This window comes from Dermacentor silvarum, chromosome 8, assembly GCF_013339745.2.
Source record: "Dermacentor silvarum isolate Dsil-2018 chromosome 8, BIME_Dsil_1.4, whole genome shotgun sequence".
NCBI lineage: Eukaryota > Metazoa > Arthropoda > Arachnida > Ixodida > Ixodidae > Dermacentor > Dermacentor silvarum.
The window spans coordinates 159,096,398-159,110,117 of NC_051161.1; the positions used below are offsets into that span (position 1 = coordinate 159,096,398).

The 13,720-nt window shown below is 50.8% G+C and overlaps 2 protein-coding genes across 2 annotated transcripts; both read right to left on the reverse strand.

The window, feature by feature from the left end:
* Positions 1–8,192: 8,192 nt before the first annotated feature.
* LOC125947752 (uncharacterized) lies at positions 8,193–9,175 on the reverse strand. The gene is made up of 2 exons (XM_049673025.1): positions 8,737–9,175; positions 8,193–8,619 (listed from the first exon to the last, which is right to left on the reverse strand). Exons 1-2 carry the CDS (start codon positions 9,006–9,008, stop codon positions 8,193–8,195), a joined length of 699 nt encoding a protein of 232 aa, XP_049528982.1. The 5' UTR covers positions 9,009–9,175.
* On the reverse strand, positions 9,062–10,287 carry LOC125947753 (uncharacterized). The gene is made up of 3 exons (XM_049673026.1): positions 9,900–10,287; positions 9,239–9,620; positions 9,062–9,140 (listed from the first exon to the last, which is right to left on the reverse strand). The coding sequence occupies exons 1-3, from the start codon at positions 10,153–10,155 to the stop codon at positions 9,062–9,064; spliced, it is 717 nt and encodes a 238-aa protein (XP_049528983.1). The 5' UTR covers positions 10,156–10,287.
* Positions 10,288–13,720: the final 3,433 nt, after the last annotated feature.

The following is a 13,720-nucleotide window of genomic DNA, read 5'->3' on the forward strand; positions in this document are numbered from 1 at the left end:
ATGGTGGTCTATAATAACTGAAAAGTGCCTGCCATACAGGTACGGACGGAATTTTGCGATGGCCCAGATGAGTGCTAAGCACTCGCGTTCTGTGATAGAGTAATTTTGCTCCGATGGCGGCAGAAGGCGGCTTGCATAGGCGACCACGCGGTGGAGGCCGTGCTGCTGTTGTGCAAGGACGGCGCCTATACCGTGGCCACTGGCGTCGGTACGAACGTCCGTGCTGGCTGACGGGTCGAAATGTGCTAGAACAGGTGGGTTCGTTAGGATGGCAACGAGCGATGAAAAGGCGTCCGGTTGGTCACGACCCCAAATGAAAACGATGTCCTTCTTGAGTAGGCCAGTTAGAGGGCGGGCCACTTCCGCGAAGTTCTGGACAAAACGACGGAAGTACGAGCACAGGCCAAGAAAACTGCGGACATCCTTGGCCGACCGTGGAGTAGGGACCTGACTAACCGCGCGGACTTTGTCAGGGTCTGGCTGCACGCCTGCAGCGTCAACAAGGTGGGCGAGGACGCAGATTTGACGGTGCCCAAAGCGACATTTCGACGAGTTAAGCTGAAGACGAGCACGGCGAAAAACATCAAGGACGGTGGACAGGCGAGTGAGATGGTTTTCAAACGTAGTCGAAAAAACGATAACATCGTCCAGGTAGCAAATGCATATGGACCACTTGATGCCTCGAAGAAGAGAGTCCATCATGCGCTCGAAAGTAGCAGGGGCGTTACATAGGCCAAAAGGCATCACTTTAAATTGATAGAGGCCATCAGGAGTCACGAAGGCGGTCTTCTCGCGGTCTTGGTCGTCCACAGCAATTTGCCAGTATCCTGAGCGCAGGCCGATGGAACAGAAATATCTGGCGCCGTGCAAGCAGTCCAGTGCGTCATCAATACGCGGGAGAGGATACACATCCTTCTTGGTAATCTGGTCAAGGTGGCGGTAGTCTACACAGAATATCCAGCTATTGTCCTTCTTTTTCACAAGTACGACGGGAGAGGCCCAAGGCAGTGCCGTAGCCAAGGGGGGGGGGGGGGTTGGAGGGGTTCAAACCCCCCCCCCCCCCGAAATTTTTTGCACCCCCCCCCCCCCCCACTAACCCACCCTTTTTTCTCGTCGCTTCGCGCTGACATATTTCAAGAAACCGGTGCTACTTTCACACTTTCATTCCTGGGCGCTTCCGTTTGGGTTGGTAATTTACAGCGAATCATGTCTGCATATGGAAAAAACTGTCACGGTGTTTGTCAAGGCCTTGACACTCTGTGAGGTTTTGGGCGCGAATGTGGCGTCCGCATTCTGAAACAACAAATGCGCAACAAATGCGCAACAAATGAAGCAACAAATGCGGCAGCCGCATTTTAGATGAAGGCGAAAATGCTCGAGGCCCGTTTACTTAGATTTAGGTGCACGTTAAAGTCCCCAGGTGGTCGAAATTTCCGGTATACATTTCCGCCGCTTCCCTTCAGGTGCCGGTTAGGCCGCGTTCGCGTAGGAACTTGGTCTCGAAGCTGTCGGAAGCGGCAAAATCTTGCAAAAATCCGCCCGCCTAGGCGGCAAAACAGGCAGAAAAACAGGCGGCGAGCCAAATTGGTCTCGGACCGATTTTTTCGCCATGGCGAAGCGGAAACGCGGCGGAAAGTCGTTCTGCTCGACCGGAAGCTACACTAGCATGTAAACTTCCTGTCGTAACACTGAACATGGCACCAAAAGTGTAGGCTGTAATGCTGATCGACGCGATCAAGAACCACCCCTTCCTCTACGACAAGAGTGGCACTCAAACGTACTGTCAGCAATACTCGCGATAGTATTCAACGTCGCGCGACAGGAGGTGCGGCAACGAAGCCTTGGCGTGACCCAATTTCTTACACTTTTGCAAAGCCAGGCGAACCCACCACTGCCGTTTCCGAGGTTTTCTTGTCTTCCGTTTATTCATTGTCGATTTCTAGAAAACAAGTAGGTAGAAGTATAAAAGCCATTTCTTCTTCCACTTCCATGGAAGACAATAGTTAGGCAGATTCCTCGTTGGCGCTCCATAATTCTCCTCGCACGTGCACGCTATGTTGCAGAAGTCGCAGGGTGCTTTTCTCGTCGCGACGATAGATTGGGAGCGTAGGTCTCACGTAGGACGCGCAGGCTTCGGCGAGCCTCAACACAAGGGCCAGCCCGGGTTTTAGCTTTGGTGTTCCCGTTGCCGCTTTCGTGTCCCGGAGGCGCCGAAAATAATACGAAATGATGAAATGTTATTACAACTTGTAAATAAAAGCTATTAAAGAAATATTATCCCGCCTATAGGCAGCAACCTCTGACACAGCGCTACCGCGCCCGTGTGAGGAGAATTACAGAACGCCAACGAGGAACTTACCGAAGGTCGCAGATGACACGTGAAATTGCGCAAGATGATCACTTTTGATGACGGGTGGGTCAGTGAATGAACATACCGCTCGAAATAATGCGATAATGAGCGCCACCACGCCGACAAACGTACGCAGACTAGATGGATGTGGACGAAAGCGGCAGCGCGGCCGCGGTGGTAGCAAAACAAATGTGAACTTGGACATGCGCGGAAAAGATTTTCCGGCCGCTTTGGCCTCTCTACCCGCTTGCCGCTTCCCAAATGTGAACGTAGCCATAGTCTGCAGCGCAAAACGTCTCTCGTTTGCGATTGCGCCCCTACGGAAGGCTGGTAGTTACTGTTGTGTTGTGGAATCCCAAACCAGCAATGTACACACAAAAGGGTTGATGCCAGCAGTGAAATTCCACCGACTCGCAACAGAATGCACGAAACAGACAGCCGACAAGCATGGATTACTGCTGTGCGCAGTACAGCGTAAGTAAACTCTTGTTGCAGGCGCTGACAGTTCTCGTCGGAGTTCACGCGTCCTGAGAAATTGATTATGTGCACTATGCACTGAACAAGACCGCAGTTCATTCCTGCATCACTAGTACACCAATCAGTCGAGATTCTGTGAGGTACAAGGCCACTTCCTGTTTGCACCGGCCTAAGTGAAGCAGAAATGACTCGCACGCACTACTTAAGATGCGTACACATGCCATAACTATGCAGTGCGGTGAAATATTCTGTACAATTCTGAATCTGTTGACGTAAAGGCAAATGACGGCTGCACGCTCGCACACAGCGGAAGACACAGCGGCCCATGCACTTGCCGCAGGAAATGCAAGGCGACGAAAGCTTCGTAAAAAAAAAAAGCATTACTCGTTTTTGCGCGTATTTAAGTTTTCTAGCGCAAAGACGCAGCGAACAAGCTATTGCTATGGGAGTAGGTATAGCCTGGTAACACGTGCATTTTCACATGTATAGCCGTCCTTGACCTGTGAAACGCACTTCGCCCCGACGAGGACGACGCCATCTACGCTTAACGGAGATTAACAATTAATGATGTCTTCTCCGATCGGGCGGGTCGTCTCAATGATGCGTTTTCGAAGACTGGTCCATTCAGTGGCGCGATGAGAGACCGTTGCTCCAAACGCCCACTGTACCTGTCGTACTTACTGTATTTTAGTGAGCTTACATTACTTTTTACTTAATTTCTTCACACGCACACAGTGCCACACACACACGTGAGGGGGGGGGGGGGGTCCCATGTCTTTGATATACATGCATAGAGTGTGCTTAAACTACCGATACTTATTATCGATCACGTCACGTAGTGGAAAGCAGACGCTTGCCCCCCCCCCCCCCCGGTCGGGCCGATGAACCCCCCCCCCCCCCCGAAAAAAATTTCTGGCTACGCCCCTGGCCCAAGGACTGCATGAGGGTTCAATTATGCCTTTGCCCAGCATTTTCTCCACTTCCTGTTGGATGACAGCACGCTCCGGAGCTGACACACGGTAAGGCCGTCGGTGAATAGGACTCGCATCGCCGGTATGATAGCGATGGGTGACGACAGATGTCTGGCCCAAAGGACGGTCGCCAAAGTCAAATATATCCAGGTAGGAAACCAGCACGCGGCGAAGAGCAGTGGACTGTGCATATCATGCGGGCGAAGTGGTCGCAGGACGAACCTGACTGCGATGACGGCGGTTGAAAATCCGGTGGTGGTTCTGTGGTCAGGGCAGAAACCGTGTGGCCGGCCAATGGGGTCAGATGAGTGAGTGATATGCCGCAAGGAAGAACTTGCGTCGAGTAGCCAAAATTTAGGATGGGAAAGGCAGTGCCGTTGTTTGTAACTGTCACCACCGTATAAGGGAGCGCGACGTTGCGTGTCATGGCGACCTCAGGAATAGGGCAGGCAACGTAGTCGCCGTCGGGTAGGGGCGGAAAGGCTGAAAGCTGGACGTATATTGCGGCTTGCGGAGGCAGTCGAAGAAACTCGACGGAGCGTAGGCGGGGTGGGCCGGCATCGACGTTGTCGGGCACGAAGGAAGTTCTAGCCGGAGAAGGCCCGCGGAGCAGTCGATAAGGGCAGCGTGTGTGGACAGAAAGTCGATTCCCAAGATTAGGTCATGGGGGCACTGTTCTAGAACAGCAAAAAGAACAGATGTGTGGCGACCAGAAATAGTGATGCGTGCAGTGCACATTCCAAGTACGGCAGGTGTACTCCCGTCGGCTACTCGGATGGTAGGTGAAGTCGCGGGCGTCTGGACTTTCTGGAGGCGGCGCCGGAGGCTCGAGCTCATTACAGAAATTTGTGCGCCGGTATCAACAAGAGCGGTAACTGCCACACCATCAACCAGAACTTCAAGAAGGTTGCATCGGGTATAAGGGACAATCAGAGGATTTTCAGGCCGGGTCGTAAATGCAGCGTCACCTCCGGGGGCTGCACTAGCTAGTTTTCCGAGAGGCGGCCAAAGGGAGACCGAGAGCGGCGAGGTTGGGGCCAGCGGGACTGACGGCGCTGGGGCGATGGTGAGCGGCTGATCCGGTTTTCCCTAGGAGGACGTTCAGCACTTGAGGCCGCAGGACGGAACGACGGGGCATATGGTGCACGGTCCGGGCGATTGTAAGTGTTTGGTCGATAGGACGTGGGCCAGCGGCTGCGGCAATGGCGGGCGATGTGTCCAATCCTAGAGCACGTGAAGCGGATGGGCCGGTCATCAGGTGTGCGCCAATCGTCTGGATTTCGATAACGTGGCCTGAAGGTCGTGTTCGGTCTTGCAGCAGCGACGACAGGGGCGACCGGGTTGGTAGCAGCATGACCGTTATCAAAGGTGGGTAAAATGCCCATATTCGCGACCTCTTGACGAACAACGGCCTGAATTAGCGAAATCGGAGCCAGGCTGTTGCTTTGCATACCGTCATGAAGGGTAACGGGTGCCATGGCCTCGAGTTCTCGACGGACGATCCTGTTGACATTTTCTGGAGCTTGCGCTTGCCGAAGCGTGGCTAAGCCTTCGCAGGAGGACGTGGCAGCCGTATTGGGAAGTCGGTCGAAGCTGTGAGTGATACGTTGACTTTTGGCCAGCTCAAAACGACGACATTCAGCGATGACCGACTCCACCGTTGAGCAGTTCTTACACAGTAGCAGATTGAATGCGTCATCGGCTATGCCTTTCAGTACGTGGCCCACTTTGTCCACTTCAGGCATGTCCTTGTCGACCTTGTTGCACAGACAACACGTCCTGAATATACGAGATGTACGGCTCCGTGGACGTCTGAGCACGAATTGCGAGCTCCTGCTTGGCCGCAGTTGTCGTGCGATAGGTCTCCCAAATAGATCGCGTAATTTCTGCTTACAGACGTCCCAACTCGTGCCTCATGCGTCTAGAAGATGAAGATAGCAAATAGAAGATGAGATTCGCCAGCATTATGGTCGGGTCCCACTTGTTAGTGTGGCTGACGCGCTCGTACATTGCCAGCCATGCATCGACGTCCACGCCGCTTGTGCCGTTGAATGTCCCGGGATCACGAGGGTGCAAGAGAATGACCGGTGACGGGTCTTGCTCACACTGGGTCGCTTGGTCGGTCATTGTGGTGGCAGCAACGCGCCGTCCGCTGCGAAGATCCAGTTCCCGGTGTTGTAGCGTGCGTACCCCGCACGTCCACCAAAGATGTTACGGGGAGAATATATATACAATGGATATATTTACAGGGTAAGGCGCACAACGCTGCCGCAATCGTTCAGGAGAGCGCGTGCACACCAGAAAACCACCCGTCGTCGTCGTCATCGTCCAAGCACCGACCACAGGATCGCCGCTCGTGACAATATGTACGGCAATACCTAGTAATAAATTCTTCCAATTTTGCATAACTCCGTAGAATAGAGTACCATCCAAAACCCTGAAATTATATTCACGTTTTTCAATGCCAGTCCTGCTTCAGAATGGGAATGCTTGATACGCCTGGTTCTCCGACTAGCCGTTAGATGGCACCGCAATGCCACATCATCTAAAGCCCCTATATTTATAAAAGTAGCGCCATCCACTTCCCTCCTCCTCCGTTCCACTATCGCGCTCGGCGCGACCAGCGCGATCGAGGCGCGATATCGACAGTGGCGCCGCCTGCGTCGGGCCTGCCGTGGCAGACGACAGCTAACGCGCTACCAGAGGAAATCCGAGGAAAACTTCGATCGCGCCCTGCGGAGACGTTTTTGAGGCGCGATTTTGCTTCGTCAGTCAGTAACTGGTCTTAATAATGCCGTTTTGGAAGTAGCAACGCGACGATGCGAGACGGCGCAAATATCAAGTGTGCAGCAAGCGTTTGCGCACGCCGGATGGTAAACAAAAAAAGCCTTTTTGCCCTCGCCTTGTCGGTTGCGGCAACTTAAGGCGCAGCAGCATGCCATCACAACGAAGTTCTTGTCCCTAACACGTTTGATCCGTTTGTGCGTACAGCACTTTCGTCGCACAGGCCCGAGAATGGCAGTCGGAGCGCGCTGGAAAGAAAAAAATATACAAAAGCGCGACACGAACTTCCACGTGACACGGATTGGCCAATGCGGGAGCGGAGGAGGCTGGGGCGACAGGAGGCGGCTAAGAGAGGGCGAGGAGGAAGCGCCGGGGTGAGCGCGGTGGCGGCAAGATCTAAGAATGGCGCTACTTTTATAAATATAGGGGCTTTAACATCATCGTATTGCCACATCATCAATTTTTTCAAAGCATTGGGGTTTAGGGACAGTGAAGGCAAAATAGACTTTAAGCGGGTAGAAATAACCAAACAGAGGTTATCTGATTGGTGGATAAAATTAAGGCAGGGGTGAAATTTCACCCACCACAAAGTACAAATTATGTTAATAGCCATGGCTAGGTGGCGTATGCCACCGCCCGATTTAAAGGGTTCAGCCTCATCCATCCATCCATCCATCCATCCATCATCATTATCATGTAGAGCTACTATGGCTCCAGTAACTATAAGGGCATGTAAGGACGTGTCCGCCCGTTTCAAAGGAAGAAGCCCTATCACCATCGGCTCCACCATGCTAAAATCTCCATGAAATCTCCACTGTCCGTTTCTTATCGTCACAAATATCTCCACGCGTCTATCTGATGCGTCTCAGGCATATAATAAATGAACCGATAAACAATGTAAATTTTCTTAGGCAATTGTTTTTATCGCACACACGTAATGTAAAGAATTCAGAATGTCTTAAACAATTACTTTTATTGCACACACACACCCTGTATCAGCCTCTCGGCCGCAAATATCACCCCGTGACCGCGAAGCGCTTTCTAAGTTTCATGGGAGGAACACTAATGGTATATACTGCAAGCCCCAGAATAGTTTGCCGTCATTTTGCAAAGCACTTACTCCGGAACGACGTAGTTTGACGATGTCTTTTGCTTCAGACGAAGGCCAAATTTGATCCTTAAGATGGACTCCAAAAGGTCCATCTTCATCTTATTACGAAGTTCTGTTTTAGTCAAGGTTACATGAGAAAAGACTCTCTCCGCTTCGGCATTTGAGACCGGAAGTGTCAGGATCCTGATGGCTCCAGCGGCGAGTGCTGGGACATACAGCAGCAGCGTCCCTGAATGCTAGCGCCTCATACCAGAAACTTGTGGCAGAACTAGTTTCAGTTGTAGCGAATGCAGACCGAAGCAGTCGTACCTCCGCTTCCACTTGGTTGTTACGTATGCCAAAGAGGCATGACGGCAAACTCAAGATCTCCCGGCAAGCATTGGGCCCCTATACAGTTTCCGGACTTATAGCTTGAAGCCTGCGGAGAGCAGATGTTGCATTTGGAATTCGTGTTTCTAGCTCTGTTGCCAATTTCTGCAAAAAATTGAAGCACCGCTCTCTAATGCAGGTCTGCTCCTGGGCAGGTCGCGGCACTTGCCGCGAGCCGTTCTGCAAATGCTGCTTTTCCAGAGTCCAAGTAGATGCTCTTCATGTTTTTTAAATCCTGGGAAAGCAGGTCACTGTTGGAGTTGTGCCGTAACACGGCTGGTTTCAAGATCCGCTTAAGGACATCTATGAATAGATTTTCCAGTTCTTGAAAAAGCTTCAAGGGGTCGGCTGTCTGGCTCTGAAACAACAGATTCACTCGTTTCACATTGTGAAGCACTGCTGCAAGAAAAATCAAGTAGACGTGGTTCCGAGTGTCACTGTACATGTCCCGAAGAACTCGTGTGTTGTAGGTGCGGCTGTCGATGCTTTGAAAAAACTTCTGCAGGCCCTCAAATTGACCCAAAATTCTTTCGATGCAATCGTACATTGCCAACCACCTTGTTGGAGTATGAGGACTTGTTGCTGGGCTAGTTGGTTCATCTTATTCCGTAGTGTTTAGACGCAACCAAGGACGGAAAAAAAAGTCAGGACAGGAAAGAGAATCTTGAAAGAACCTTGTTGGAGACAGAGACAGGAGTTTTGGTGGCTCTACCTTGCCAGTGTCTTCCAGCATACTGTTATACAATCCCTTGTATGCAGCGAGCCTGGTGGAGCTGTGAGCAAAGTAATTGTGCGATTCTCGAACCATGTACTCCAGCGCTGAAGGCATTGTCTGCATTGACTTTGCGGCAACGAGGTCTAGCGAGTGGCACATGCACGTTACTAAAATCGAATCTGGATTCCCTTCCCTGAGCCGGCTCCACAGAGAGTTGTGCTCTCCGCACATCGAGTTTGCACCATCTGTCGCTATTCCAACACAGTCTTAGGCTCAACCCGTGATCAGACAATATGTCCATGACGCACTGATGCATCACTTCTGCTGTTCCATTCGCTACTTCTTTCAAGTCGAGGAACATGTCTGAGATGGAGTTCGTTTCGGAGTTGTGAAAGCGAACACAAATACACAGCTGTTTTGCGGTGGAGACATCCGTAGATTCATCTAGCATTAAGGAGTACCCCGGGGCTTCCTTCATTTTGTCCAGCTTGTGCTTGAAGTGTGGTGCCAACACATTCTTGATGACAGCTGCGCACTTGGTCCAGTGCATCCGAAACTTTCGGTCGAATTCTTGTTGCAGAATTTCATCAAGTTCATCAACCGCACTTACAGATGCGTGCGTAGCAGTGAACAATGCAATTCGAACTTCTCGCCTTGCTTGGTCAAAATTTGGCTTGCTAACCTGAGCCAAGAACTGCTTGAGCTGCTGTGGGGCAGGCACAATGTAGTCTTTGTGCTTCTTAGAGTCGGCGTACTTTAGGAGGTCCGTGTAATGAGGCCTCAATACACAGTTGCAGTATTTGCACTTCATCACTTGTCCATGTTCTGTCGGCGATATCCAGTCTGGAGAACATTTTGAAAGTGAACAAATCAAGAAAACTTAATGGCTTAAATGCACAAGCTCTCTATAGAAAAAAAAATAAAACCACTGCGGCAATGATTTCATGCAACTTGGCCAAGTAATAAATTCCGTCGTTCGCTTTACGACATCATAAAACAAGCCATGTATGGCCTGTGTCAGTATAGAAACAAAGGAACCCACCCGACCGCTTATGTTCATAACTGCAATACGATCATCCAAGACTAACATAACCACAAATCCTTCGTACACATAACACATACCTTTAAGTTTTTGGTCCCGGAGCCATTCATCACGAAATCTTCGTTTCGCATTAGCGTACTTCCCCATGTTCCAGTAGTTAAGAAGGAGGTGTAGCAGCGAAGACACGCAGCTCCACAAGATCCGCCGTCGCCAAATGGGAATCAGGAGATCGTAGGCTCGTAGCAAGCGGATGGATGGATGGATTCTATGAGCGCGCCCCCTTGAAACGGAGTGGTGGGTTCCGCCACCAAGCAGCCAACCCATCAACACCGCCATCTCGCGGCATGCGGATCAGTTCGCTAACCTACATTTCACTAGGAGACGTGCCAGTACCTCATAGATAAATTTAGGAGGTAGTGGACGTGCCGAATGTTGTCACTCGTTTGTTTAGAAGACACTGATCTTAGAACCCATAACTCGATCGAGCCCTTAGCTGAAAATCACCAGAACTTCGCCAGAAATTCGCCAAGTCACCATTCATAATTTTTGGTCGCCACGGGCCTCTCAAATTCGCCAATTTGGCGAAAAGTAGCCACCAGTGGCAACCACTGGCAACCAGTGGCAACCCCCTTGGTGGGGTTGGGATGCAGTGCAGTGTCGCGGCGGTAGCGGCGCTGGTGGCCATGCGGTGGTGTGCACATGCGCACATGTGTGTTGCAAGCGACCACCGCAACGATCGCTAGCTACCAGCTCAAGTGAAAAGGAGGAAAAAGGGAAACGTAAGGGCAGCAGGTTTTTGGCGCACGCGGCAGGCATCTTTCTAGAGGAGGCGTTGGTCGAGCAGATGACAGCTACTCAGCCCGTGAGCTCGCCTCAGCCAATGAGCGTTGCCGAAACAGCCGGAGCCAACGTTTATTGGCCGGATATTCAGAATAAGGCGACGGCAGCGCCACCGCAATTTCAACGTTTCTTGCTTCACCATCGGAGCTTGCCAAGGCGTCCGCTGGACCCACTCCCAAATTCTAGTACACTCTAGTTTTACTTGTTTTTCTCACCGGCGGCACAACGTCACTATATAGCCATGCCGTCACCACTCCTCGCTCGGGCGGGCGATTGATCCGGCTGTTTCGGCTGTTTCGGCATTCATTTTGCTCCTAGTACTTCAACCATCATTCCAGTGCACCGTCAATCTTGCCGTTTACGTCACGAAAAATCTGTGTACCCTCCGCCTGCCCCGGACCACTGCGCACCTACATTCTTTCTTTGTGAAGACTGCCCGGGACTGGAATGACCTTTCCGTCGACGCCGTGCACCACTCCAATCCACATCATTTCAAGCCTGCCATTGAGTCCACATTTCACTGAAGTGATCACCCATCCCTCATGTAATACTCCACACCGAGGCCTTTGAAGTAATAATAAATAAATAAATAAATAAATAAATAAATAAATAAATAAATAAATAAATAAATAAATAAATACTTCAATTTGAATTGCGCTAGATGTACGCGGACGATTCAGACGCAATTTTCTCTTAAAATAAGTTTTTTCTTGACACGAAACAAGCGTTTTGAGGTTTCTGGTATGGTATTTTAACAGTCCACGTTGAAATAATATTTGCCTTTAGTGTTCCTTTAACATTTCCATACAACGCCCGTTGAGAATCGTTAGCCCGCTGTCGATAGTGTGAAACGCAGCTTGCGATACCTTCCGCGCCCCTCACGGACACACTGTGCCATCAGACGTGAAGGAGGCTAACTATATTATTGTTTTCTAAGCAATTCGCATTTTTCCCGCCCGGCGCTAATTTTTGAACGCGCTCCGCGCCCCAATGGTGAAAAATTGCTCGGATCAACCTCGGCCATATGTGCAATGGCCAACCACGAATTGCTCGGGCCAACCTCGATAAACTAGGTAGGGCCGTGCTTGGGGATGGACATCGGCCGACTTTAGGTTGCCACTGTAGGGCCGACCACTTATGTCGACTTAATGCCTAGCATTGCCCACGCAATATTTTTGGTTGACTGAAAGTAGGGCCAATCACTGATGCCAACCTGGCCAATGTTATGCCTCGGATGGCCCATGGTAGTTGTTCGGTTGCCTCTACATAGGCCACTCACTGTTGCCAACATGGCCGATTTAATTCCTCACATGGCCCATGCTAATTTCTTGGTTGGCTCCACATAGGTCAATCACTGTTGCCAACCTGTCCGATGTAATGCCTCACATGGCCCATGGTAGCTTTTAGGGGCGAAGCTCCTTATGGCGGCACCCGTTCCGTCCCCGTCGTAGTAGTAGTAGCATAGAGAAAGAAAAAAAAGTTAAGAGAGGACACTCCGCGAAATCTGGCCTCAGGAAGTACGTCACGACCACGTAACAAACTAGTGCTCTCACCAAACGCCAGAGGACGCAAGTGCGAAAAACAAAAAGTTATCATCAATTAAACAGAATGTTTTTTACAAAATAATAATTATGCGCCTATATTTGACATGTTATTTATACATAAAAACAATTTATTCAACGCACCTTACGTGGTTATTTTTGTTCAGCCGCACTGCCATAAGCAGCATCTACGATTTCGCGCCGAGAGTACTCACCATACCAGCATGCGACAAGCCCAGGCATGACCATAGGCATGACAGCGGGAAGGTTTCGTCAACGTCGGCTGCTTCGGTGTTTTCGTGTGTGAGACAGCAGGTGAGGTACGTTTTCAAGCGAAGCTTGTTGAATTACATGTTGTTGGGCTAGTTGGGTCATTGAATTAGAAAAAGGTTACAACTGCGCGAATAAGACGCCATGTAAGAAACATAAACACGCCCACACGCGTTGCGCTTCGTGTGGGTGGGCGTTTCTGTGTTTCTTACGTGGTGTCTTATTCGCGCAGTTGTAATCTTTTTCTGGAGCTTGTGAGGACGGCGAGGTTTGCTAAAAAACAGTTTGCGGCTGTATGCGGCGGCAAGACGTGAACATTGTGCAACGTATGCAGAATCGCGTTCGGCTCGATGGAACGGAACGCCTCCGTCCCATCGTGGAACGCGTACAAGAACGCGTACAAGATTTCGCCCTAGTATAGCAAACTGGGGCACGGCGTCAAGCCGAGGCGACGCGTGCTGTGCGCTGAGCTCGGTGCGAAACATTAGGGAGTTTTCGAATAGCGTACGAAAAGCTTGCGGCGTAGCGGCGAACGCGTCGTACGCTCGCGGGCTCCCCTTAAGTGAAGCCCGCAACGCTACGCCCGCAAGCTTTGCTTTCGCTATTCGAAAACTCGAAAACTCCCTGTTGAGGAGCGGTCGCTGGGCCTCGCATGCTTCACGACGCGTTTCCCGAAGCCTCGGACCACGAATAAATCCTGGTGTGCATTTACTGACATTTTCAGACCGCGCTGATGCCATGCCGTCCGGCGGTCCAAGCTACGGCAGCTACTGCTGTGTTTCGTGGTGCTTGAACAATGGCAGAACCCACAAGAAGCCAGGGACGAGTTTCTTCCGCATACCACGGGACGGCAGGTGCGCTAAAGCTTTTGTATGGTTTGCATGTCTTCAAGCTTACTTTTCGTGCTTGCTCAGTGAGGCTAACAATAACAAAATCACTGTTCGAGCACTTCGCCTTCAGCTGATAGTTCATTGCCGATGCAGGATGACAGCATGGATGCAGTATGCCGGACGAGATGATCTCCTGAGTAAGCCGGCCAGCCTATTGTACGCAACGTACAGGGTTTGCAGCGACCATTTTACTGCTGAAAGTTTCGTGGACCCTGGGCACACAAGGCTTACAAGAATGGCTGTTCCCAGTGTGCAACCAATTGCACCATGTAAGTGATTGACAGAAACTCAATTATCTGCGATAGCAGCCACTTCTTTTGAATCAGTGGTGACAGTTAACCTGGAAGATATTTGTAGCCG